The 27124-nt window shown below is 41.7% G+C and overlaps 1 protein-coding gene across 2 annotated transcripts in view; it reads left to right on the top strand.

Annotated features, from left to right (window-relative positions):
• The window catches only part of TAF12 (TATA-box binding protein associated factor 12), a 32152-nt gene extending 9356 nt beyond the window's left edge, over positions 1 to 22796 (top strand). The window contains exons 1-6 of one of the 2 annotated variants that reach the window (XM_042996129.1): positions 766 to 915; positions 5957 to 6208; positions 9051 to 9128; positions 14994 to 15108; positions 20994 to 21082; positions 22569 to 22796. In XM_042996129.1, coding sequence (XP_042852063.1) covers positions 856 to 915; positions 5957 to 6208; positions 9051 to 9128; positions 14994 to 15108; positions 20994 to 21082; positions 22569 to 22604 — 630 coding nt within the window. In that variant the 5' untranslated portion in view covers positions 766 to 855 and the 3' untranslated portion in view covers positions 22605 to 22796. Of the gene's footprint in view, positions 1 to 765; positions 916 to 5956; positions 6209 to 9050; positions 9129 to 14993; positions 15109 to 20993; positions 21083 to 22568 lie in introns of those variants that run through there. The other variant, XM_007097904.3, reaches the window with a different exon arrangement.
• The last annotated feature ends 4328 nt before the right edge of the window (positions 22797 to 27124 follow it).

Here is a 27124-nt window from a genome sequence, read left to right as displayed (position 1 = left end):
ATTGAGATAATTGTAGATTTATTTGCAGTTATAAGAAATTATAATACAGAGTGGAACACCTGGGTGGCTAAGTGGGCTAAGTGTCAGACTTTGGCTCAGGTCATGATCTCTTGGTTTGTGAGTTTCAGCCTTGTGTTGAGCTCTGTGCTGGGATTTTCTTTCTCCCCCTCTCTCTGTCCCTTCCTCTCTCTCTCTCTCTCTCTCTCTCTCTCTCTCTCTCAAAATAAATAAATAATTTTTTTAATTAAAAAAAAATAACATACAGAGATCTCTTGAATACTTTGCCTAGCTTTCTCCAGTGGTAACATTTTGCAAAACTGTTGTGCAATATGACAATCAGGATATTGACCCTGATATAATCCACCAGTCTCATTCATATTTACCCAGTTTTACTTGTATTTGTTGACTTGTATTCATTTGTGGATGTATGTGGATTAAGTCCTATACAATTTAGTCACTTTCATAGGTTCTTTTTTTTTTTTTTAGTGTTTATTTATTTATTTTGAGAGAGAGAGAGAGTAAGCAGGGGAGGGGCAGAGAGACAGAAAATCCCAAGCAGGCTCCACACTGTTAGCAAAGAGCCCATTATGGTGCTTGAACCCACGAACCACGAGATCATGACCTGAGACAAAAATCAAGAGTTGGTCATTGGTTGGTCATTGGTCACCTCACTGACTGAGTCACCCAGAAGCCCCTAAAGGTTCTTTTATCTGTCATCACAGTCAAGACACTGAATGATTCCATCACAAAGGTCCCTCATATTGCCCTTTTGTAACCACGTCTGCTTCCCTGCTACTCAGTGCCTAACAACCTCACGAATCTCTTTCCTGTTCCTAAAATTTTGTCATTTCAAAGATGTTATATAAGTACATTTTTGTATTGTCTTTTGCTCAACGTAATTCTCTGGAGGTTCATGTAAGTCGTGTGTATCAAGTTTTTTTCTTTTTATTGATAAAGTAATTTTCCATGATCTGGATATACCAGTTTGTTTAACCATTCACTTCTTGAGAGACACCTGAGCTGATTGCAGTTTTTGACTATTACAAATAAGGCTACTATGAATATTCATGTAAAGGTTTTGGTGTGAACATAAGTTCTCATTTCTCTAGGATAAATGCCTAGGACTTCAATTGTTGGGTCGTGTAATAGTTGCATATTAAGAGGTTTTTTTTTTTTCTGAGCCGACTTTATTGAGGTATAATTTGTGTACAATAAAATGCACATTGTAAGTATTTAGTTTGATGGGTTTTCAGAAATGTATGCAGCTGTGTAAGCATCACCCCCCTCAAGATATAGAACATTTATATCTACCTCACAAACTTCCCCCATACCCCTGTTCAGTCTCTGCCCCATCTATTGCTAGAGTTTAGTTTTTAGATCATTAGAGGTTAGAATTTCATATAAACGGAATCAGGGGTGCCTGGGTGGTGCAATCAGTTAAACGTTGGACTCTCTTGATTTTGGCTCAGATCATAATCTCATGGTTCATGGAATTGAGCCCCAAGTTGAGAGATTCTCTCTCCTCCCATTCTCTCTGCAGCCCCCCTCAAAATGAATAAACTTTAAAAATGAAATACAAATACGGGGTGCCTGGGTGGCTCAGTCGATTGAGCGTCCGACTTCGGCTCAGGTCATGATCTCACAGTTTGTGAGTGCTAGCTAGCCCTGTGTTGGGTTCTGTGCTGACAGCTCAGAGCCTGGAGCCTGCTTCAGATTCTGTGTCTCCCTCTCTGTCTGCTCTTCCCCCTCTCATGCTCTGTTTCTCTCTCCTGCAAAAATAAAAACATAAAAAAATTTTTTTTAATGAAATACAAATTTAAAAATTAAATAAATGGAATCATAGAGTATTTCTTTTGAGACTGGATTTTTTTTTTTTTGCTTAAATATTTTTTGAGATTCATCCCTGTTGTTTTGTGTATTAATGGTTTGTTCTTTTTTCCCCTTTTTTCTTTTTAGAGTAGGCTTGACACCCAATGTAGGACTTGAACTCTGACCCTGAGATTAAGAGTCGCATGCTCTACCTGCTGAGCCAGCCAGGCACCCCCTCCCCCCTTTTTTTTTTTTCTAGGTTTTTTTTTTTACTTTATTTTTTTAAATGATTATTTATTTTGAGAGAGAGAGAAAGACACACACATACTCACACATACACACGTGCATGCACAAGAGCAGGAGAGGGGTACAGAGAGAGGGATTGAAAGAATCCCAAGCAAGCTTTGCAACGTCAACACAGACCCCATCTCAGGGCTTCATCTCATGAACCATGAGATCATGACCTGAGCTGAGATACAGAGTCAGATGCTTACCCGACTGAGCCACCCAGGCACCCCTAGTTTTTTAATAAACTATTTCTTAGAACAGTTTTAGGGGCACCTGGGTGGCTCATTGGGGTAAGCATCCGACTTTGGCTCAGGTCATAATCTCGTGGTTCATGAGTTCGAGCCCCACGTCAGGCTCTGTGCTGACAGCTCAGAGCCTGGTACCTGCTTCGGATCCTGTGTCTCCTTTTTTCTCTGTGCTCCTCCCCGACTTGTGCTCTGTCTCTCAAAAATGAATAAACGTTAAGAAAAAATTTAGAACAGTTGAGATTTACAGAAAAATTGGGAAGGTAATAGGGTTTCCATACACCCAGTTTCTCCATAGCAACATCTTACATTAGTATGGTGCATTTGTTAAAACTAATGAGCCAATATTAATACAGTATTATTAACTGAAGTCCATCATTTACTCAGATCTTAGTTTTTCCATTTGTCTTCATGTCTCTTTAGGCTTCTCTGTGACAGTATATCCTTAGATTTTTTAAGAAACTGCAAACCATTTTAGAGTGGCTGTACTGTTTACATTCCCACTTGCAATGTGCTAGTGATCCATTTTCTCTGCATCCTTGTCAGTATTTGGCGCTATCACTATTTTTTATTTTAGGCATACTTCTAGGTGTGTAGTTTCATCTTACTGCAGTTTTAATTTGCCTTTCTTTAATGACTAATGACGTTGAATACCTTTTCTTGTGCTTCGTTTGCCATCTGTATGACTTTGGTGAAATATCTGGTCAGGTCTTCTGTGCATTTTGTAATTGAATTAGTTAAAAAAAAAAAAAGACGTGCTGAGTTTTGAGAATTCTTTATACTTTATAGATACTAGTCTTTTGTTGGATATGTAGTTTGTAAATACTTTCTCCTCGTCTGTAGCTTGTCTTTTCATCCTTTCTACGTAGGCTTTCACATAGGAAACATTTTTAATTTGATGAAGGCCAATTTAGAAATATTTCCTTTTATTGATTGCATTTAGTGTCAAGTCTAAGAACTCTTGTCTAGCTAGAGCCCAAAGATTTTCTCCTGTTTTTTCTAAAAGTATTATAGTTGTACATTTGATATTATTAAAGTATATGATCCATTTTGGGTTAGTTTTTTTTAATAAAGTGAGAGGGTTATATTCCTGAATATTTTTTAAATCTCCTATATTCTAGTATTTTATATTTAACATTTAAGATAATTCATTTTATATTTAAGATTTAAATATTTGATCCGTCTGCAATAAAAGAGTGTATGAAGGGAGGAATATATATATACCCCCCCCTCATTCCAGATGGGTCAAATATTTAAATTTTAAACATGAAACCAGATTTTTTCCAGATGTACTCATATACCACCATGTATTCAATAATCTATCTTTTCCTTATTGATATATGCTATGAACATGAGAATATAGGTTTGTGTGGGAACACAAGTTTTTATTTTTCTGGGATAAATGTCTAAGAGTGCAATCCTTTATTTATTTGGGTGGGGGTTGGGTGATTTGGTTTCCTGTCCTTAATAGTGTTATAATTTGTATATACAATAAAATGCACAGATCTTAAATATTCAGTGTGATGACTTTGACATTGTGTAAATCCATGTAATCATCACCCATCCAAATATGGTGTTTTAAATCCAACCAAATAAAGGAATAGTCTAGGAAACTATGGGCAGTGTCAGTCTGGTAATGAGTGGTTATCATCTGCTTTGTTTTGTTTTGTTTTAATGGAAGAAATAGCTCACTTACCAGAATTATTGAAAATGCAGAAGTAATGTTTGCTTCTCAACAAAACAATACAGTAAACTGCAGTCTAGTTTCTTAGGGAGAAACTTTGATGTTTCTTATATTGTATGGATTCCCCTTATTTCATTAAAACAACTTATTTCATTAATAGTCATTGGAGCTATTCCTTAATGTTAATTCCAAACTTGACATATGATTATTCATATTTGGTGCTGTGTAGATTGTGTTCTTGTCTACAGATCTTATTATAGAAATTCCCATTATGCAGAAATCTCTATGACAAAAAAAGTCTTCTACTTATTTTGAGCAATACCCAGTACTCTTTGGGAAGTCCCTTGAAGGTTATGGGAATGTTATTTGAAGGGTATAATATGTTCAGTGTGGTGAACATACTGATAATCTTTAATAAGTCTCTTTCATAAAACTTGCTGTGGGTAAATAGTTTGTTTTTATAACATTACAGAACAACTATTAACCACATTCTCAATCTTTCCCTCTCCTGATTCTTCTGTCGGTACCATTTGTGGGTAAGGGAGAAGGAGGCATGGACTGCATACGGTTAAAAAACAAACAAGTGATCTTGATGCTCTGCTGTCCCCCTCAGCTGACTCTTGGCCAAGTTTCTCTTGGTCACTTAACCAGTGCATAGTTAGTTGCTTTTCTTAAGGGTAAACCAGGAAAGGTGATTTCTCGTGTTAGAAAGTTAGACAGTTTGTTGGGGAGGAACTCAGCAACTGGGGCAAGAGTTCACACGTATAGATGCTCATTTAGGTTGCTAAGCTTCACCACGTTCTGATAACCACTGCCATGATTCCTGCAAGTTCCACAGTTTGGCCAATGAAGTTTCCATATGCTGCTAGTTTATCCCTAACGCTAGAACATCCGTTTCATTAGAAGAGAATTTATATTACTATAATCTTCATTAATTTTAAAAGCTGCATATGAAAGAGATGGAGATATTTCTCTTGGTAATGAGTAAGAATAAGGAGACAGGAATATGGATGCGTTTCTCCACATCCAGTTTGCTTGGATTCTGGCCCGTGAAGATGTGCCAGCCACGCAACTGAAATGGTTCTGTGGCAAGAGTGGTGCTTGATGCCAGTTGTTCATTTACAGGTAGCTTTTGAAAATGGCTGCCTCTCAGTTCACCGGGCTCACAGCTGTTGCTGATGTAATTAAAGATCTAGACACTCAGATAGCTGTAAGTAAGCTCGTTGAGGCCGCTGTTGACGGAATTTGGTAAATGTGCTTCTGATCTTGATGACACCAAAGCTGCTGTCCACAGAGTCTACCTCATGGCTTTAAAATTTAGGAGTCTTGGCTACTCCAGGCTAGGGACTCTGCATGTACTTAAAGATTGCTAACACTCAGAGAAAATTTGCTCTTGATGACAAAGAACAGCTTACTTTTAACAGTTGCTAAAAATCGTGTTGATTAGACATAGCCCTGACATAGATTTAAGCATGTTTTGAAGTGCCAAAATGAACTAATCTGTTTTCTGAAGTTTTGTGACTGGTTTTAAGTATGTGATTGTGCCATGATTTATTTGAATTTAACATTATTTGCTGTTGAAAAATAACACATTTAGTACTTAACCAAGTATTCTATTTTTACGAAGTCTTCAAAAATGTCTTACTCATTCTAGTTTATTTTTGTACGTAAGATTTCTCATTTCATTTACTTATTTAATTTTGTGGACTATTTCATTTAGATTTTAGAGAAAAGATAGTTTCTAAATATGAGGTGAGAGCAATGAACATTCCTCATTCCGTCCATTTTTAATGTGCAGGTATCACATGGTCACTATCCCAGAAATCCTAAAGACCCTTCAAGTCCAAGAGACTTTATATAAGTTTACTTTCAAAACTTACCCTTTATTAAAGATGTTTCTGGAGCTAATTCTCTTGTTTTCCTTCTACAGTTGATTGGCCTTGGTCCTCACAGCTCCAAAAAGAAACAGGATCTTGATAAGCTCTATGAGCTGAAGTCCAAAGCTCGGCAGATTATGAACCAGTTTGGCCCCTCAGCCCTAATCAACCTCTCCAATTTCTCATCCATAAAACCGGAACCAGCCAGCACTCCTCCACAAGGCTCCATGGCCAATAGCACTACAGTGGTAAAGATACCAGGCACTCCTGGGACAGGAGGGCGTCTCAGCCCTGAAAATAATCAGGTATCATTTCTTATTTTTTGTTCTTTGTAGGTACCTCTTATCTGTTATTTGAACCAGTAATGCTTTGGGAGATGTCTGTCTATCTCAGATGCTGCGTCTTCCTTTTAGCTGGAAAAGGTCTTTTCCCTCCTTTGGACTTCTTTATTTATTTATTTATTTTTTCTAATTTTTTTTTTGTTGTTGTTTATTGTTGAGAGAGAGAGAGTGTGTGTGAGCAGGGAAGGGGCAGAGAGAGAGAGAGAGAGAGGGAGACACAGAATGTGAAGCAGGCTCCAGGCTCTGAACTGTCAGCACAGAGCCCGACATGGGACTCAAACTCACAAGCTGTGAGATCACGACCTGAGCCGAAGTCGGACGCTTAACCCACTGAGCCACCCAGTCACCCTATTTTTTTTAAATAGGTTTCTTGGGGGGCGCCTGGGTATCTCGGTGGGTTGAGTGTCCAAATTTGGCTCAGGTCGTGATCTTGCCATGCGTCAGAGCCCTGCGTCGGGATAGCTGCTGTCAGCACAGGGCCCACTTTGGATCCTCTGTCTCCCTCTCTGTCTGCGCCTTCCTTGCTTACACTCTCTCTCTGAAAAATAAAATTTAAATTTAAAAGAAATTTAAAGAGTTTTACTATTTATTTATTTATTTATTTATTTATTTATTTATTTATCTTTAGTTTATTTTGAGAGAGAGGGAGAGAGCAGAGGAGGGGCAAAGAGAGAGAACAAGAATCCCAAACAGGCTTAGGCTTGAACTCACGAACCGTGAGATCATGACCTGAGCCAAAACCAAGAGTCAGACACTTAACCATCTGAGCCACCCAGACACCCCTGTCCTTTGGACTTCTGAAGTTCTTTATGAAATTATCATGTACAATGTTTATCAGTGTTTATAGCGTTTATGTGTGTGATGTATATTTACATACATCCATATACACACACTAACACAACATGTTGCCTATGATAGGTTTTTATATTTTTATGTATAAATATATATATGCTTTATAATTGGTAAATAAAATAGCTAAATAAAATAACTAATGCATTCATTATTCATTATTCCTGTAATTAAGTACCATTGCCTCCAGTCTTTTCTCCTTCTAGTTCATTCAGCTGCTGCCATTAATTTTCTGCAGTACTTATAAAATCTGCCCCCCACTTTCTGCCCATGATTCTGATTCTGCTCTGCAGACCCACAAGAGATAAGAAATAAGTATTATCTCTTAACTTGAACCTTGTAGGCTGGAATAAGAGGGAGAGACATTTCAAGAAAATAGGGGGAGGGACCAGCAAAGGTGAATGGGGAAGGTTGGGCAGATAGTTGGGAAGCCAGCTTGTGTTGAATGTGGAGTCTGTTGGAGAAGGGCAGGAGGTAAGACAGTTTAGGCTGGATTATGGCAGAATAAACTGAGCATATACTAGTCAGTTTCCTTTGGAACTTTTAGTCATTAGACAATCTTTGCAAATATTGTCTATTTTTAATATTTAATAGAAGAGTAAGTAACATAATAAAAGTAGTATATCGTAGGAGGATTAACTTGGTAGTAAGTGGATAAGAAAAGTAGGAAAGGGGGCAGACTGAGAGGAAGACCAGGTCTAAGACTTCTGTAGTAAATCAAGATGTGCAGTAAAGGCTGGATGTAGCGGTAATGTTAGAATAGAGAATGGATAGATCTGAGAAATCATGAACAAATATGTATTTTAAAAATTTGTTGCTTTTTTCTTTATTTCCAAGATTATACATGCTTATCACAGAAACTTTAGAAATACAAGAATAAATAGCCCATAATTTTACCATCACCCCAAAATAACTATGGTTAGCATTTTTTTTTAATATGAAGTTTATTGTCATATTGGTTTCCATACAACACCCAGTGCTCATCCCAATAGGTGCCCTCCTCGATGCCCATCACCCACTTTCCCCTCCCTCCCACTCCCCATCAACCCTCAGTTTATTCTCAATTTATGGTTAGCATTTTAATGTATGTCTTTTGATTATTGTTTAATGGTATATATATGTAACATGACATTTCCTCTCTGAAAAAGGGATCACAGTTGTACGCACTTATACAAATATTATATGGAGATGAACACATGGTCCCTGCCCTCAGGGAGCTTTCAGCCTACTAAGTCTGAAACAGGCAAGTTTATGGGGTGCCTGGGTGGCTCAGTCAGTTGAGCAGCTGACTTCGGCTCAGGTCATGATCTTGGGGTCCATGAGTTTGAGCCCCGTGTTAGGCTCTGTGCAGATAGCTCAGAGCCTGGGCCTGCTTTGGATTCTGTGTCTCCCTCTCTCTCTCTGCCCCTTCCCTGCTCACACTCTGTCTCTGTCAAAAATAAATAAACATTAAAAAAAAAGAAAGAAACAAGCAAGTTTACAACTACATACAATGATAGAAGGGTGCACAGAGTCTAGTAGAGGCCAAAGGAGGAAGTGGTTCCTTTTACCTGGGTGGGCTAGGAAAAGCAGAAAGAAGGCACCATAGATTGAGCAGATAGGAAGAAGGGTAGAAGAGCACGTCCAAAAGCAACAGAGGCACATACAAGTTGTGATGGTCAGAAAATTGCAAATTATTTAATGTAGAGGGAAGGTAAGGCATAGTGAGAAAGAGATGAAGCAGAAATAAACTGACAGGTGTTGGCCTCTCGGCCACACTGCTCTTGTGGCCTTTCCCTGGGCTACTTCTGTCTTGAGAGTACAGTTTTGTAGAATACAAGTCTTGTAGGCCAGACTGCTGACTTTTGGAAAGTAGAAACTAAACCCAACACAGTGACAGCCTTTCTTCATTACAGGGTAATGAGGTGTTTTGCTCCCTTAATACTTACTGAAAAAATCTTCTCCCAATTAACTTTAGGTATTGACCAAGAAGAAATTACAAGACTTAGTCAGAGAAGTGGATCCTAATGAGCAATTGGATGAAGATGTGGAGGAGGTAAGGTGGGGTTGGGAACCCCAGAATCTGTGTCCCTGAGAGCTAATACAGAATATTGGCTCTTTAGAGGCAGACAAATCTGAATTTGAACGTTGGCTCTGCCGCTTACCAGTTCTGTAGCTGTGGACAAGTCACGTACGCTTTTTGACTCAGTTTCCTCTTGTGTTGGCAGGGTATGGTATTATTTACCCACAGGGTTATTGTGAGGGTTCCCTGGAATAACTTGTACAAATCACTTAGGAGAATGCCTAGCACTTTCTACCTAGCAGCTACTGCTGCTTTTGCTTGGCGAAAAGGGCTTCGTTTGTTGTTCACAGGCAATCACTTTCAACAATTTTAGTTGTTTCTATAATATTCCTCCATATTTTTAAGTAATATACTGAAACAGATATTCTTTGATTTCTGTCTGTTGATAGAATTTTGTTAAACCACTCACATCCATACATGCTTCCCTTTCCCTCATTTTTCCAATATAGTTTTGTCACAACTTTTAGATAACTCAGAAATCAGTATTTACATTATTCTGACCAAGTAAATATTGTTCACCACTGAACCAAGTCCTGTTTTGTACTACTTACAAAGTTGATAATTGACTCATTTTTATTTAGTTTTTTTTGTGCCTTTTTTATTCGACTTCTGCTATCACCTCTGGTGTACACTTTATCAACATTGTTTTTTCCAAATGGAAAAATAATCTGCAGATTTTAGTCTCTCCCCCGCCTGCTTTCCCGACTCGGAGATTTCACTCCCAGAATCCTCCGTCGTCTTCTGGTCTGATTAATTTTAGGTCACTTGAACAAACCTCTCCTGGGTCTTCCTTTTGCTCTTTTTTTTTTTTTCCTCTTTGGATCTCTTGTTTCCTAGATCCTACATCCTCTTCTTCTTACTTTATTCCCTCTTTTTGTTAGAGCACGTTTTTATTACTGTCTAAGAAGGATAGATGAGAGGTAAATGTCTGAAAATATCTACATTCTAACTTCACATTTAATTTTTGGTTTGAAAGAGTTTAGAATTTGATTATGGAAATCATTTTTTTCCTTTCAGTTGTAAAGGCATTGCTCCATTGTCTTTGAAAATCTATTAAGAAATCTTATGCAGGGTGCTTCGTGCAACTCTTGATCTCAGGGTCGTGAGTTCAAGCCCCATGTTTGGCATGGAGCCTACTTGAGAAAAAAAAAAGAAAAACAGAAAGGTCTTATGCCATTCTGATCCCAGTTTTGGTTTTTTAGAGTCTTTTTTCTTTTCCCTTTTTTTTTTTTTTTTTTTAAATATTTTCTTTTTTAAGTAATCTCTATACCCAACCTGAGGCTTGAACTCAACCCTGAGATCAAGAGTTGCATGCTCTACCAACTGAGCCAGCCAGGTGCCCCTAGAATGTTACTTTTTTTCTATTCTGAATTTTCATATGAGCTTTAGTGCATATCTTTTTTCATTTGTTGTGCTGGGTTCCTGGAACCTTCTTTTATTTTAGGGACTTGAGTGCCTCAATTCTGGGATGATTTTGTATATTTTGGGGTTTGGAGTTTTTTGTTATTAGTTTGTTTTGCCTTTGCTGAAGAGTATGTAATGACAAGGAAAGGAAATACAAATTATAAAAAAAAGTATAACTCCATTTTTATTTTTTTTAACCAGAGGGAAAAATACTTGCTCTCTTTGTGTGTGGGGAGGATGGGGGAGTGGTTGAGGGGGTAGCAGCTTTATTGAGATATAATTCATATACCATAAAATTCACTCATTTGAAATCTACAGTTCAGTGGTTGTTAGTCTTTTCACAGAATTATACAACTCTCAACACTGTCATTTTTAGAACATTTTCATCACCCCTAAAAGAAACCCCCAGCCATTAGCAGTCACTCCCATTTTTTCCCAACCCCCACAGCCCTTAAGCAACTAACTACTAATCTACTTTCTGTCTTTATAGATTTGCCTGTTCTGGACATTTCAGATAAATGGAGTCATATAATATGTGGTGTCTGTGACTGGCTTATTTCACTTAGTGTAATGTTTTTAAAGTTCATCCATGTTGTAGCAGATATGAGTACCTCTTTTTAGGGCAGAATACTATTCCGTTGTATGGACATACCATTGTTTATCCATTCATCAGTTGATGGGTTGTATCCACTTTTTGGTTATTATGAATGTTGCATGAACATTCATGTGCAAATTTTGTTTTTTTCCTTTTTTTAAAACTCATGCATAAGTTTTATGTGGAAATATGTTTTCATTTTTCTTGATAATATACTTAGGAGTGAAGTTGCAGAGTCATGTGGTAATTGTTTTTCCAAAGTGCTACATATACCCTTTTACATTCATACCAGCAGTGTGTGAGACTTCCATTTTCTTATATTAGTTTTTTGATAATTTCTTCTCTGTTTTTGCTCTTTCATTCTGTAATGACAATTGGTTGGATATTGAATCTTCTGCATTGGTCCTCTTAGGGTTTTTTGTCTTTGATTTCCTATTTTTATTTCTTTATAATTCTAAGTTCCACTTGCTAGGGAGATTTTTCTTAGTTTATCTTCTAAACTTTGTAAGTTTTAAGGTTTTTTGTTATAAAAATTAGAATTCTCATGAGGTTTTCTTGTTGACTATTCCTTTTTTTGTTTGTTTGTTTCTTAAAGATTTTATTTGGGGGCACCTGAGTGGCTCAGTTGGTTAAGCATCCAACTTCAGTTCGGGTCATTGTCTCGTGGTTCATGAGTTCAAGCCCCAAGTCGGGCTCTGTGCTGACATCTTGGAGCCTGGAGCCTGCTTTGGATTCTGTGTCTCCCTTTCTCTCTGTCCCTCCCCAACTTGTGCGCGCTCTCTCTCTCTCTCTCTCTCTCTCTCAAAAACAAAATTAAAAAAAAAAAGAAAAGATTTTATTTTGTAAGTAATCTCTACACCCAAGGTGGGGCTTGCAGAATCCTGACATCAAGAGTCATACTCTTCCACCAGCTGAGCCAGCCAGGCACTTCTAATTGGTCCTTTTTTTCCCCAAGCCACTCTGTTCTTATTTTATGGTTGTAATATCTTCTCTTACCTTTCTTAACAAGGAATTCTATTTTAAAAAAAAATTTTTTTTTTTTTACATTTTGTTTATTTTTAAACATTTTGTTAAATTTTGTTTATTTTTGAGAGACAGAGACAGTGTGAACAGGGGAGGGGCAGAGGGAGAGGGAGACACAGAATCTGAAGCAGTCTCCAAGCTCTGAGCTGTCAGCACAGACCCCATGCGGGGCTCGAACCCATGAACCATGAGATCATGACCTGAGCTGAAGTTGGATGCTTAACCAACTGAGCCACCCAGGTGCCCCCAAGGAATTCCATTTTTTGACATTTTCTTCTTTTCCCTGCGTTGTCTTAGTGTCCCCTGGGCCCTTTTTTTCTCCTTGGTTTGTTTATTTTCTTTTTAGTATTGGAGATTTCCTTCACATGTTTGGTGTTCTTGACTATCTGTTCTTAAAGTCTGAGCCACTAAAGGGGCGCCTGGGTGGCTCAGTCAGTTAAGCGGCCGACTTCGGCTCAGGTCATGATCTCTCGGTCCATGAGTTCAAGCGCCGCATCGGGCTCTGTGCTGACAGCTCAGAGCCTGGAGCCTGTTTCAGATTCTGTGTCTCCCTCTCTCTGACCCTCCCCCCGTTCATGCTCAGTCTCTCTCTGTCTCAAAAATAAATAAACGTTAAAAAAAATTAAAAAAAAAAAAAAGACTGAGCCACTAAAGAGCTGATGTGAAGCAGAATTTACTGATTGGCTTCATCTAGTAATGTACTGTTAATGTTTAGCAACCAATTCGGTGGAGGAAAAGGCCCTAATTTTTAGCGTTTCCTAATTTCTGTGGTGTAAATATTCCCAATATGCCCTATTTTAAGCTATCAACATGTTGCTGAATGAAAGATTGTGAAGAAATGCATGTAATTAATTGACTTTTATGAGCTCCTCTCAGCTGGCTTTAGCAAACCACTGGCTTCACTCCAGAATAATTTGTCAACAAGTCAGCCTTCTTATTGGAGGATCTCTACATCTCAGCATCTGTAAGTCTATTCTCTGGAGTCATTTGGTATCTCCAGAAAAGAATCCTCCAGGCTCCTATCTGGAGGGTTTATCTCTAGCTTCTGACATCCTGAAAGCAAGGCAAGAGAAAGAGGCTGTATCTCTCCCCTGCCATCACTGTGTCTGATGTATTCTAATCCAGAGCCATGCCTATTCAGTGTTCTAGGGAATAAACCTGCTGAGTTCTGGTATGTGTGGGGAGGAGTCACTTGGCTGCTTTTGGAGTGTGGAGGGAATGGGGACTAGTCTGTATATAGACTTGTAATACTTTCTCAGATTTTAGTTCCGTGCCTCAGCCCAATCTTTTATGTAAATAGCACTTCCAGAAGCTGGATCTTTTGGGGGCTGCAAGGGGCAAATCAGTTTAATTCTCATTGGTGTCCCCTTTATGGGCACTTATGTTGTACATTCCATCTGCAGGTCAGATCCCACTTTTCCTCTGTTATCTCCTTGGCAAAAGTTTACTTTAAAAGTTTGTTGGAGGGGTGCCTGGGTGGCTCAGTTGATTAAGCATCTGACTTTGGCTCAGGTCATGATTTTGTGGTTTGTAAGTGCAAGCCCCACATCGGGCTGTCTGCTCTTAGCACAGAGCCTGCTTCAGATCCTTTGTTCCTCTCCCTCTCTGCCCTCTCTCGCTCATGCATTCTCTCTCTCTCAAAAAATAAATAAAAGTTTATTGGAATCTCGTGTCTATTAAGTTTTTCTCTCCTGTTGTCTTTGTGGATTTATATGTCTTTTTTCCCTTTATTGTTATTTTAGTGGATTTAGGGAAGGAGAGGAGGTCATTTTTGGAGTTGATTTGCCATGTTTAATCAGAAATCTCTTTGTTAGGAGGTGCCTGGCTGGCTCATTTAGTAGAGTATGTGACTCTTGGTCTCGGGGTGGTGAGTTCAAGCCCCATGTTGGGCATAAAGCTTACTTTAAAAAAAGAGAAAAGGGTGCTTGGGTGGCTCAGTCAGTTAATCATCTCTTTTCTTCAGCTCAGGTCATGATCTCATGGATTGTGAGTTCAAGCCCCATGTTGGGCCCTGTGCTGACAGTGTGGAGCCTGCTTGGGATTCTCTCTCTTTCTCCCTCTCTCTCTGCCCTTCCCTCACTCTCTGTGCATCTCTGTGGATGGTATCCGTTTGGTTTCATAGAAAAGATAACAATGCAGTAATAGTCTAACAGAATAAGGTATATCTATGATTGTAATTCATTTTCTTTTTGGTCAGCAGAGGAGGCCAAGGTATTGACTGATGAAAACTCCAATTTTTAGCTTCAAATACTGATTTTACTCTTCACATAGTCCAGGATAAATGATAATGAAGTGGAAAGAACCCAGGATTTGGACATGGAACCTGGAAGTTGAATCCTGCTTCTGGTGCTTAGCAGTTGCATGGCCATGAGTCAGCATCCTTCTGTATAGAAGAAGGATAAAATCCATGCCCCATTTTTTTCACAGGATTAATATAAGGACTAGGTGAGATAATGGAAATAAAAATGCTTTAGGAGACTGTGAGTGAGGAAGTATAAAGATTCACTTTTGTTTTCCCCCCTAATTCAGAAGAAAATATGAGAGTGAGGGATTGGCCTGATTGATTCCTGCCAGGTAGGAAGTACAGAAAGTAACATCCTCAGAAAGGTGTGAGTTGTGCTCAACCTGGTTAATGAGTTGATGTGTTTTTAGTGTTGTTTTCACTCTTCCTCCTCACCTTAGCCCAAATGCTGATTCCATGGCTTCTAATAGAAAGCCTGACTAAATATGTGATTCAAGCAGACACAGTTGTCCCAGCAACAGGAGCCTACTCTGCCAGTGTCATGGTTACTCTCCCCCACTTTTGTCTTCCCCAGATGCTGCTGCAGATTGCTGATGATTTTATCGAGAGTGTGGTGACAGCAGCCTGCCAGCTTGCTCGGCATCGCAAGTCCAGCACCCTGGAGGTGAAAGATGTCCAGCTGCATCTAGGTATGTGGTCTTGTTTCTCCCTGAGGCATTCACACTGTTGATCCTTTAGGACCACCAGGAAGATCTAGTCAGAGGAAGCTTCATGTCAGAATTAGGCTATTGGGCTCTGGGATGTATGTGTTCATTCCATAGCAGATTTACATAGAGAAGGGAAATCCATCCATGGTAAGAAGAATGAGCCCAGGCATTGGGTTTGCCACTTTCTGTCTGTATCACCTTGTTCTTCCTACCAACTGTCTCTTAGAGCCTGTTTCCTCATTTGTAAAGTGGAGATCATAATATCATCCCTGTAGGGTGATCATGAGAATTACGGGTTATGTTTGTCAAGTGACTGGAACAGGACCTGGCACAAAGTAGAGTTTTATAAATGTAGCAATTATGTCTCCACCATTTAAATAATGGTGTTTCTCTTCCAGTTTTTAGCCTATTTATGCATTGCCCCCCTCCCCCAAATTGTAATCATAATATACATATAATTTTGTGTTCTGTTTTTTTACACTAAATTCAAGCTTGGGTTTTTCTGAGATAACATTGATAACCATAATTACTTGGGAAATAAACAAGCCCCACTCTGCATTGGTTACAATGCAGTTCAGAAGAAAGTGAACAGTCTTGTGAGTACAGAGATAGTCAAGCCAACTGAATGAGGCAGATTGAGGGATTCGGTATAGAACAACCCATGACTGATTACTGAAAAAGGCTTCCTTCCCAGTGTCAGGAAGGTATGGCTTAGGGAGACGCTGGTAGTCTTGGTGGAGTAAATAACACACTTCTGGTTAACGTTGCTGGTATTAGTAATAGAGGACAGATATTCCAGTTATGTGTTATTGGGTAACAAACTGCTCCAAGACAGTGGCTTAAAACAATAACAATGGTTTATTTTGTTCATAAGTCAGGGGGTGACTGGGCTTAGCCAGCCAGTTTTGCTAAGGGGTTTCTCACGTAATTAAAGTCAGGTGGTGCCCGGGGCTGAGATTGTTTTGAAGGAAGATGTATTAGTCTCCTAGGGCTGTCGTAACAAAGTACCATAAACTAGGTAGCTTAAAAAAACAAAATTTATTCTCTCACAGTTCTGGCGGCCAGAAATCTAAAATCAAGGTATCAGCAGGGCCATGATCTCTCCAGTGTTACTGTGGAAGAATCTTTCCTTGCCTTTTCCTAGCTTCTGGTGGTGGCTAGGAATCCTTGCCTGCATATAGCTGCATCACTCGGTCTGTGCCTCTGAGTGACCTTCTCTCCTGTGTGTGTCTGTTGGTCTGCCTCTTCTGCTCTTCAGGATGCTAGTTATACTGGATTAAGAGCCCACCCTACTCCTGTATGACCTTATCTTAATTAGTTACATCTGCAGTGACCCTATTACCAATATATTCTGAGGTGCTGGGGGTTAGGACTTAAACATGTCTTTTTCTTTTTGAGGGACACAGTTCAACCCATAACAGGGTTTCATCATGTCCAAGTCTGATACCTGGGCTAGATGCTCTCAAAAAGCTGGGACTCCACAGGTCTTCCTTTGTCTGCAGTCTCCCTACATGATCTCATCCCGTGCAGTCCTGGGATGGCTGGACTTCTTTTTTTTTTAATTGTTTTTTAATGTTTATTTATTCTTGAGAGAGATAGAGAGAGACAGAGTGCAAGTGAGGGAGGAGCAGAGAGAGAGGGAGACACAGAATCCGCAGCAGAATCTAGGCTCCGAGCTGTCAGCACAGGACCTGATGTGGGGCTTGAACTCCTAAACCGTGAGATCATGACCTGAGCTGAAATTGGACGGTTAGTTGACTGAGCCATCCAAGCACCCCTGGCTGGACTTCTTACATGGTGGCTATAGGCTCTCAGGATAAGTATCCTATGACCACCTGGCAGAAAGTGCACGGCTTTCACTGACCCAGTGTCTGAGGTCCCTCAGTGTCACTCCACTGAATTCTGTTCTTTGAGGCAATCTCCATTCCTTAACGGGAGGCATGTAAAGGAATTTGCAGACATGTTTTAAAACCACCATAACGCAAATGGATAGAAAGTAGAATGGTGATGATGAGGGGCCGTGGGAGGGGAGAGATGGGCACTGATTTAATGTGTACAGAGCATTAGTTTGACATGATGAAAACATTTTGGAAATGAGTAGTGATAATGGTTGTACAACAAGGTGAATGAGCTTAATGCCACAGAACTGTATACCTAAAAATGGTTATGGGGCGCCTGGGTGGCTCAGTCGGTTGGGCGACCGACTTCGGCTCAGGTCATGATCTCGCAGTCCATGAGTTCGAGCCCTGCATCGGGCTCTGTGCTGACACCTCAGAGCCTGGAGCCTGTTTCAGATTCTGTGTCTCCCTCTCTCTCTGACCTTCCCCCTTTCATGCTCTGTCTCTCTCTGTCTCTAAAATGAATAAATGTTAAAAAAAATTAAAAAATAAATAAATAAAATAAAAATGGTTAAAATGGTAATTTTTATGTATATTTTGCCACAACCCTCCCCCACACAACAGATTATATTACTTTGAGAGTTTAGCATTCCTATTTTTAAAATTTTTTTAAGTTTATTTATTTATTTATTTGAGAGAGCGTGTATAAGTGGGGGAGGGGGCAGAGAGCAGAGGGAGCAGAGAGTGAGAGAGGAAGAGAGAGAATTCCAAGCAGCCTCCATGCTGTCAATGCAGAGCTGATACTGGGCTCACTCAGTCTCACAAACTGTGAGATCTTGACTTGAGCCGAAATCAAGAGTCAGATGCTTAACTGACTGAGCCACCAAAGCACCCCAAAATATTTTGTATTTTAATTATTGGAAATAACATTGGAATGTTAGTTTATTCATTATGGGTGAGAAGTAATTGTCACAAAGATAGGAATACTCACAAGTCTGCATTGCCAGAACAGCTTCTGAAGCAGGCCTAGGTGGAGACTGATGCATAATCAGATCGCTTGGGGGGCATGGGATCGGAGCAAGGGGAATTGAGGAACCTGGTATTGAATGGCACCTGACCACCCAGGTCTGCTGCACACCACCCCCAACAAAGATAGACTTGCAGATGGGGCTGTAAAATCTGGACATCTCCTCTCTTCTGACCGACTGGGATGGGTGCTGCCAGGTTTGCTTCTCACCCGATTTTCTGTACTTGCGTAGTTAAATAACCTCCCTTTCTGACAGAGTCTTTAGAAATGTGGAAGTTTAGGAGCTCCTGGGTGGCTCAGTTGGTTAAATGTCCAGCTCATGATTTTGGTTAAGGTTATGATCTCATGGTTCGTGGGTTTGAGCCCTGCATGGGGCTCAGTGCTGACAACTTGGAGCCTGCTTGGGATTATCTCTCTTTCACTCCCTCCCTCTCCTTTTGCCTCTCTCCCTGCTCATGCTCTCTTTCTCAAAATAAATAAACTTAAAAAAAAAAAAAAGAAATGTGGGAGTTCAATGAGATAATGTACATGGAATGCTTTGTACAATGCTGCTTTATTTTTAGATTTTTAAATGTTTTTAAATTTATTTTAGAGAGAGACAGAATGCAAGCAGGGGAGGGGCAGAGAGAGAGGGAGACACAGAATCCAAAGCAGGCTCCAGGCTCTGAGCTGTCAGTGCAGAGCCTGACTCAGGGCTCGAACTCATGAACTGTGAGATCATGACCTGACCCAAAGTTAGACACCTAACCAGCTGAGCCACCCAGGTGCCCCTACAGTGCTGCTTTATACCACACATTTTACTATACCTTTTAGTCACTAAATGATTGTTGTTGCTGTTACATTAATGTAATACAAAATATAAATATACGCATATTTAAAATTTTTTAAATTTTCATTTATTTTTGAGAGAAAGAAAGCAAGCTGGGGAGGGACAGAGAGAGAAACAGAGGATCCAAAGCAGACTCTGCACTGAGACTGGGGAGCCGATGTGGGGTTCAAACTCACAAGCTGTGATCATCACCTGAGTCGAAGTCAGACACCCAACTGAGTCACCCAGGCGCCCCTAAATATATACATATTTACATATATTGCTACACATACTTACATGTGTGCATTCTTGCCTGGTAGCTTTTTTTTTAAGATTTTTTTTTTTTTTTTTTTTAAGTAAGCTCTACAGTGTGGAGCTCAGACTCACAATCCCGAGATCAAGAGTCGCATCCCCTACCAACTGAGCCAGCCAGCCTGGCTGTTCTCTTTCTTTAAAGACACTTTACATATCCATATCCTGACCCACTTTTATTGATTTTAAAGTTTAATTCCCAGAGAATAATCTTTTTTAAAGGCTCATTTTTTTTTTAAGTTTATTATTTTTGAGAGAGAGACATAGCGTGAGTGGAAGAGGGACTGAGAGAGAGGGAGACACAATCTGAAGTAGGCTCCAGGCTCCAAGCTGTCGGCACAGAGCCCAATGTGGGGCTTGAACTCGGGAACTTCGAGATCATGATCTAAGCTGAAGTCGGACACTTAACCAACTGAGCCACCCAGGTACCCCGGGAATAATCTTAGTTCCACTTTTCTTTTTTTTTTTTTTTTAACATGTATTTATTTTTGAGACAGAGAGAGACAGAGCATGAACAGGGAAGGGGCAGAGAGAGAGGGAGACACAGAATCTGAAACGGGCTCCAGGCTCTGAGCTGTCAGCACAGAGCCTGATGCGGGGCTCGAACTCACGGACCATGAGATCATGACCTGAGCCGAAGTCGGACGCTTAACCGACTGAGCCACCCAGGCGCCCCGTTAGTTCCACTTTCAAGGACTGACAACAAATATTATTTGCAGAAGGCTTCAGATATTTTTATTTTCAAATAAATATTGGAAGAGAGCTGTATATAAAATTATTCTAGAACCAAACATAAATCATTTATTCACCCAATAGTTACTGTACAGTGGACACAAAGTATAACTATAAAATCACTAATACTCAATTTGATTTAAGTGGCTGCCTAGGGCAAAACAGATTTGCACAACAAATGTTTTCAGTGCTTTAGGGCATATGATAAAGTATCTTACTCCTTTTGAATAGGCTTATTCCCTAAATAATCTTGTGTAAGTATAATTTTTTTATATTGGGTATACTTAAAGTGCCCCGCACTTTTATTCATGGGTTTGGGCATCCGTGTAGCTATGCCAATTACTGACATAGTCTAATAAACAAAATCTCTTTGCCCTCTTGGAACCTTTAGGGACACTCTTACAGGGATGACCATATCCAGTGGCACCAGAACACAGGGCTGTGCTATGGACATACCTATGTCTGTATCCATATCTCTGTGCATTTATCCCAGACTCTGGGATTGCATTATGTCATTGAATGCTTTCAACCACTCTATGACATGGTTATTACTGTTGTTACTACCATGTAAAAGATGAAGAAACTGAGACCCAGCGTCATGCAGCTCTACAGTGAAGCAGCAGAACTGGGACTTGGCTCTTAACTCCAGAATGCTCAAAATGCCTTTCTCCTCCTCTTCTTCCTTTGGGTTTGAGAGGAGTGACTTTGAACTTAGGAATAAGACAACTGAAGGTGCCTGGCTGGCTCAATGGGGAGAGCATGTGACTCTTGATCTCAGGATCGTGAGTTCAAGCCCCATGTTAAGTGTGGAGCCTACTTTAAAAAAAAAAAAAAAAAAAGACAACTGAAGAAACAAATGACTTTTCTGTTCTCTTGAGCTGCATGGAAACCTTAGGGCTCATAACTCACAGCCTGGACTCATTTCCCTCTTTTGTCTTTGCATGTAGGTCGAATGGTGTCATTTCAAACCTTGGAGGCACCACATGTGATTCCCCCATTTGTATTCCATAGAATCCCTCTGCAGGGTTACTGCTAATTAATATAGCTGATTGCTCAGATTAGTGCTCCCTGACCCTTGTCCAAGGGTCCCCCTGCACTTTGATGCTGCCTTCCCTGTCCCCTTATCTCTGTGCTGGCCTCTTCCTTGCAGAACGCCAGTGGAACATGTGGATCCCTGGATTTGGCTCTGAAGAAATCCGACCCTACAAAAAGGCTTGCACCACAGAGGCTCACAAACAGGTGAGGAGCTGTCAGAAACCCAGGGGAGTCACAGCTGATCCTTGAGCTGTGTCTCCAAGGGAGCAAGACAGCACACACAGCTACTATCACTGCAGTTGTCGCTTCCCTCACACAGTAAGCTCCACTCCCTGGACCAGAGATCAGAGAGGGCAAGAAGCACAGGGCTCCATGGGAGAACAGTGAGATACGTCTGTGGTACTTTGCTGTTCCCACGTGTGGCCTCAGTTTTTTCTCTCAGTCCTGATGGGCGCCACTTAAAGCTGTTGATTGTAGATTCTTCTAATAGGGACAGAACTCGCCCCTCCATGTCTCCCTAATGAAATCCTCCTGCACTGTTGCTGTCAGAACATCATATGTGGCCCTCTGGGTAGAGGGCAGTTTAAAGAAAGGAGAGATAAGCCATACTTGTGCAGGAGGGTCGCGCCCAGACTGCCGTGCTAGGCATTCTGGCCTCTGTCCCAACTTCACCTTTGTTCTCTGCCCCTCTGACTGCAGAACTGAGGGGTCAGTATGAGAACTAACTCCACTTCTGTGAACAAGTTGTCTCTGTCATTGGTCAATCTGATAGCAGTGATGGCTTCCTCTTGACAACATCTTAATTTAGCTGGTGCTCTGATTTCAAAAGTGAGTTCTTTCCAAGCTTAATGGGCATCGTTGGGTGGTTGTAGCTGAATGTCCCTTGCTTTTCCATATCCTGGGATCTCCGGAGTGTGTGTGTTTACAAAGCTCACAGAGGAAGCCCTACACGGAAGCCACTGATAGCCTGAATCAAAAGATCACAGTATTCCTCAGAAGGCAGTCCTTCAGACAAGGGACGGTCATTTTGGCTCTGTTCCCAAATTATCCACTTTTCAGCCCTATCTCCCTCCCTGCCCCCCTCTCTCAGCAAGTATCATAATATTAGGACAATCTCTTGGTCAAAGAGTAAGCAAAGCCAATCAGTAATTTGGCCAGTGGCTGGAAATAGTAAAATTTGAAACCTGTGACCTGAATGTTTCCCTGATGGGTTGTGGTGGAAATTGTTAGTGTCAGTTTCCTTCACTGTAGGTCATCAAGAATGAAATATCAGCTCCCTTTATGTGTGGCAACAGTCTTGAAACAGTCCCCTTCCCTATTTTCTTCATCCTCGGAGAGATTGGACTCTAGAATCCTCAGAGATTAGGAGTCTAGAAAACATATGCTTTGATGACCTATCCCCTAAGTCCCCAAAAGGCAAGAGCTGTTACCTTCTGTTTTTAACTTTCTTACCATCCTGCTAATCTATAGCAGTTTGGGTCTTTTGGTCAACAGAATGGATCCACTGGCCTGTCCAAACATCTCTTGGGGTCCTGAAGACTGCTCTTAGGCTCAAAGGAGCCTGCTGAGCTGCTCTGTGCATGTAGGTTCCCAAGGGCTTCAGCTTGTGGTATAGACCATGCCACACATGGGTGACTGGGACAGTTCCTGACTCTAACCTGTGTTATTGGTTATTTCACTCTCCTTTCAGAGAATGGCATTGATCCGGAAAACAACCAAGAAATAACACATGGAAAGGTCAGGGAATGGACAACAATGTATTTGGAGATACTTGAGCTGAGACCTCAGCCATCTCATCCTTGGATTTTTTTTTTTAATGCTTTACAGAGAAGCATATATTTTTTATTAACAGTACAGCAATATCTATAATGACTGAGAGGATCTGCCAAAAGAATAAAGCCTCCTATCCCAACTTCCAGTCCCTTTTCCCTGCCGTCTCAGAGAGGAACAATGTATCTTCCAGAGAAGATTTTATTTGTGGTTTATTATATAAGTGATTGAATATGGAACAAAGCATTATGGTCTTGTTTGGTGAGACAGTATTAGCAGGATTTGTAGAGGTTTTTGTTTCCTTTTCCTTTCCCCTTTTCCCTGTACTTTGTAATGTCAGTGTTTATATGAATATGACTTTCATTTGCTTTTCCAGAATAAAGAAGTTATTAATCGAAGACACAGGGTATACATGGCTTATAGCCTTTGAAAGGCCAGAGAGAGTTCAGAGGACAAGCAAGGCTGGATGTAGCTCTCTGTCAGCAGGTGGCAGCACCACTATTCATTCTGTGAGGAGAAAAAAACCCAGGAATTTTTCTATTATTTTACTCCAAGGAAGGCCATACCGTCAGTAGGAGTTTGAGTCCAGTTTCTCTGCCATAAGAACGGGACAGGGTGACTCTCATGAGCCCCAATCTCAAGAGTTTTGGCAAAGTCTAGAACTCCTGATGTTCATCCTTGGCCCTAAGAAAGGATGGCAGTAGCTTGGGGAAAGGCCCATCTGTGCAGGTGCCTGTCTGTTCTTAGTTGTTGATATCCCTGATCCCTGTATTTTCAACATCATGCAGAGGAAACCAGGCACCTTAAGACCTCAGGGTCATGACCTTCAGTGGTACTTAGCATCACCCTGTCCTGAGCCCAGTGTAGCCCTTGTGGATTGTGAGGGTTCCTTGGGCCTCAGGGGGCGTGGGTGTTCCATCCAGAGATCACCAGCATGGGTATACCCACCTTGTCCTGCTTTTCTCCTCTGCCTTGAATCTTGGCCTGAGATGGGACCCTGCTTTTCATTCCCTCCCACTTGGAATTTGGCCCCATAACCCCTCTCTTAAGTGAGCAGCCCAAAGGCCGTGCTGATGTTCCTGTTGCTCTTGGCCAAGGTCTCAACATGGCGAGCACCCAAAGAGGCAGCCAGCTTCTCTTCCTCCAACGTCACCTGTTGCTTGGGCACCAGGTCACTTCTGCGGCCTACCACCAGGAAAAGGATGTTGAAGAGTCTCACTTTTTCCAGAACCTCCTGATACCACTGGGTGACATTCTCAAAGGATGTTCTGTTGGTGATATCAGACAGCAAAAGGCCTCTCGCTGAGTTCCAATAGTAGGAATGAGTCACTGACCTTGACAACCAAGAAGTAACCCAGAATTAGTTTTGAAACCTTCATTAAGGACAGAAAGGGACAAAAGAATTGGGCAGTTTAATGGAAAGAGCTGGGGTAGAGTCAAAAGATCTCAATTCTTGATCAGCTGTGTGACAGGTAAGTGGCTTCATCCATCTCGAGCTTTGTCCTATCTGTATGTGGAGGGGCTTGTTCATTCAGCAAGTATTTATAAGCTGGGCCTGGTCCTGTGTTGGTGAATAAAAACATGGAGTGGTCCTGCCATAGAGTGGGTGTAAAACTGCCTCTGTGCCTAGGGTTGCAAAGGAGAGGTTCACAGGACTGGGGGAAGTCTGACCAACTGAGTTGGTGACTCAGGTGAAGGCGTGGAGATCTCTTTGAGGGAGAGAGAACTGCGTGGAAGCCAGCCCTGAGGCAGTGTAGTGAGGTGAGTCAGGCCAGGTCATACAGTGCCTCGTAGGCCCCAGCAAGAGTGCACTTTACCCAAAAGGTAACAGGAGCCACTAGGGGATTTTCATCAGGTTTGCAGTTGTTTTTGTTTTAACAGAATGCCAAGATTTTATTTATTTTTTCTCTTTTTTTTATATTAAATATAATTTATTGTCAGGTTTGCAGTTTTTTTTTGTTTTGTTTTGTTTTGTTTTTTTTATTTATTTTTGGGACAGAGAGAGACAGCATGAACGGGGGAGGGGCAGAGAGAGAGGGAGACACCGAATCGGAAACAGGCTCCAGGCTCCGAGCCATCAGCCCAGAGCCTGACGCGGGGCTCGAACTCACGGACCGCGAGATCGTGACCTGGCTGAAGTCGGACGCTTAACCGACTGCGCCACCCAGGCACCCCCAGGTTTGCAGTTTTAAAACATCACCCTGGCCAGGCAGTGGAGTACAAATAGCCAGGAGGGGGGAAGGGAGAGGGCAGGTGTGGAAGCAGAGAGGTTCATTAGAAGGCTGTTGCCTGGATGGAGGTGGTGGTAGTGAAGTGGAGGGCAGGGGGAATTCTGAAAGATGGTTACACGGCGCACTCACAGGCTTTGACGACTGTGTGTAGGAGTACAGGACAGGGGCACCACCAAGTGATCTATAAGGCATCTTCTGACTTGGTGTGGCCATCCTTAGTGCAGCTCACCAGCACCCTGGCTTCGAGGCCCTCTTCCTCATTGACTGAGAACCATATCCAGATTCCCAGAGCCTAGGCCAGTGCTGAGGAGCTCAGGGACAACAGGGCTGATGGACTCCAGCGTCCTTGTAGAGGGTCCTTGTAGGGTGCTTACAGGTGCCTCATGCTGTGCCAAGTGCCTTCCATAGATAAGTGCATTGTGTTTTCCCAACAAGTCTGAAGAAGGAAGAATGTGCTTGGCCTGTGTCACACAGTGTAATTGTAGTATCTTATCTAATCCCATGTTCCCAGGAGGAAACTGAGAGTTAAAAGTTTAACTTACTCCAAATCACACAGCTTGTGTTGGTGCCGAGGCTTCAGCCAAGTCCATCTGACTTCCAGAGCCTGCCTCTGCCCTGTCTCCCTAAGTCTTATGGAGACAAGGTGGGGGTGACTAAGAACAGCATATGCAAAGGCCCAGAGGTGTAAAGAGGTCAGTGCATCATGTGGCTCAAGCACAAGGTGTAACACTGGGAGACGATGTCCAGAGATGAGCAGCAAGTAAACTTGAGAGGTGGACAGCTTGCAGGCAGTAGTGTCAAAGTCTTCAGAGGCTGCTGTGTGCGTGTGTGTGTGTGTGTGTATCTGTGTATCTGTGTATCTGTCTGTCTTGCAGGAATGGGAGGGTGTAGTGTTGGTGGCCCAGAAGGCTGGCCTTAGGCTTCCCACCCCTCTTCAGCCTGAGCAATACCTTTTCCTAATTGGGGGAATTTTTAGGACTAAAAGATAAGAAGATTCTGATGCTAAAAATAAGCATATAAACAAAAAGTTTGAAAACTACTGTCCAGGTGATGGGGAGCCAGTGGAGCTTTAGGGGGAGGACTAATGTGATTGTGTTTCCATGTTAAAAGACTTGCTCTGGCTGCCAGTGTGGAGAATGGAGTTGGAGGCGGGTGGGAGGGGTACAGCCAGGAAGTTGCTGCAGTTAATTTGAACTAAAAGTAAAGGGATATGGCATATGAGGTTTTCCTAGGAAAGTATTAACCAAAAGATAGAGGTAGGGTGTGGCTGCAACAACAGGAGTGAGTTTTGAGGACACAAAAGGAAGCATCTAGTACCAGAAAGTCATCCTGGAAAGTCCCGTGTGCCTGAATGAGGGGAAGCAGGGAGGAGGAGACCAGAGCTGGACTGAAGCCTCACAGTTACCTATAGTTAAAAAAGGCCCCAGCATCACCCAGTGCTGCCCTTTATTTTACTGGTAAGAACATTAAGGTCTGGAGAGGTCATTATGACCTGTCTGAGGTCACTGGGCAGGCTAGGACTCAGACCTGTGCTCTTGGCCCATTGTCTTTCCTTCTCATGGAAACCGTGGCCTTGAAATGCTAGAGTCTAGTGGGGCAAAATGATAAGAGACGGCAGAGCCTGAAATCTCAAAGAAGGGAGCCACTCAGGTGCCCTAAAGGCTCAGAGAAGGAACTGATACATTAGGTTGGGCCAAACCTTGAAGGATGAACAGAGTTTTGACATAGATGGAGAAAGGACATTCCAGACAAGGGATGGGCACATGAAAGACCCAAAGGGAGCTTGTTAACAGAAGGAAGTTAACACTCATTGGGCACTTAACACATGTCATCATATTTAATCCTCTAACAAACCTGTGACGTAGGAATTGTTCTCATTTTACCATAAAGACTGAGGCTCAGAGGTAGAGAGATTAGACTCCCACCCCCAACATCTTCAGTTCCAGCCTCATGTGTGGAGAGCAGGATGGGTCTACCCTCTTTACCCACTAGGTTTCAGTGGCTCCCAGGGCAGGCTGGATCTTCAGAAAGGGCCTACAGGTAGCAGACTTTGGCTCTGTGCCTTCTAAAGGGCAAAAAGCATGGATCCAGGCCTGGGAGCTTGACCATGCGGAAGCTGCTATGGCCAGAGAGGGTTTAGCCAGGGTGCTGCTTTGGAGAGGGAGTTTTGTGTGTTCAGACTAGCCTAGGGATAGCCCCGAAGGGACAATTCTGGAATCTCACCCTTAATAAGAAAGCAGAGCCC

The sequence above is a fragment of the Panthera tigris genome, chromosome C1 (genome assembly GCF_018350195.1).
Source record: "Panthera tigris isolate Pti1 chromosome C1, P.tigris_Pti1_mat1.1, whole genome shotgun sequence".
In the NCBI taxonomy this organism is placed as follows: Eukaryota; Metazoa; Chordata; class Mammalia; order Carnivora; family Felidae; genus Panthera; species Panthera tigris.
The sequence above is the reverse complement of the archived record's forward strand: the minus strand, read 5'-3'. Positions and strand labels throughout refer to the sequence as shown.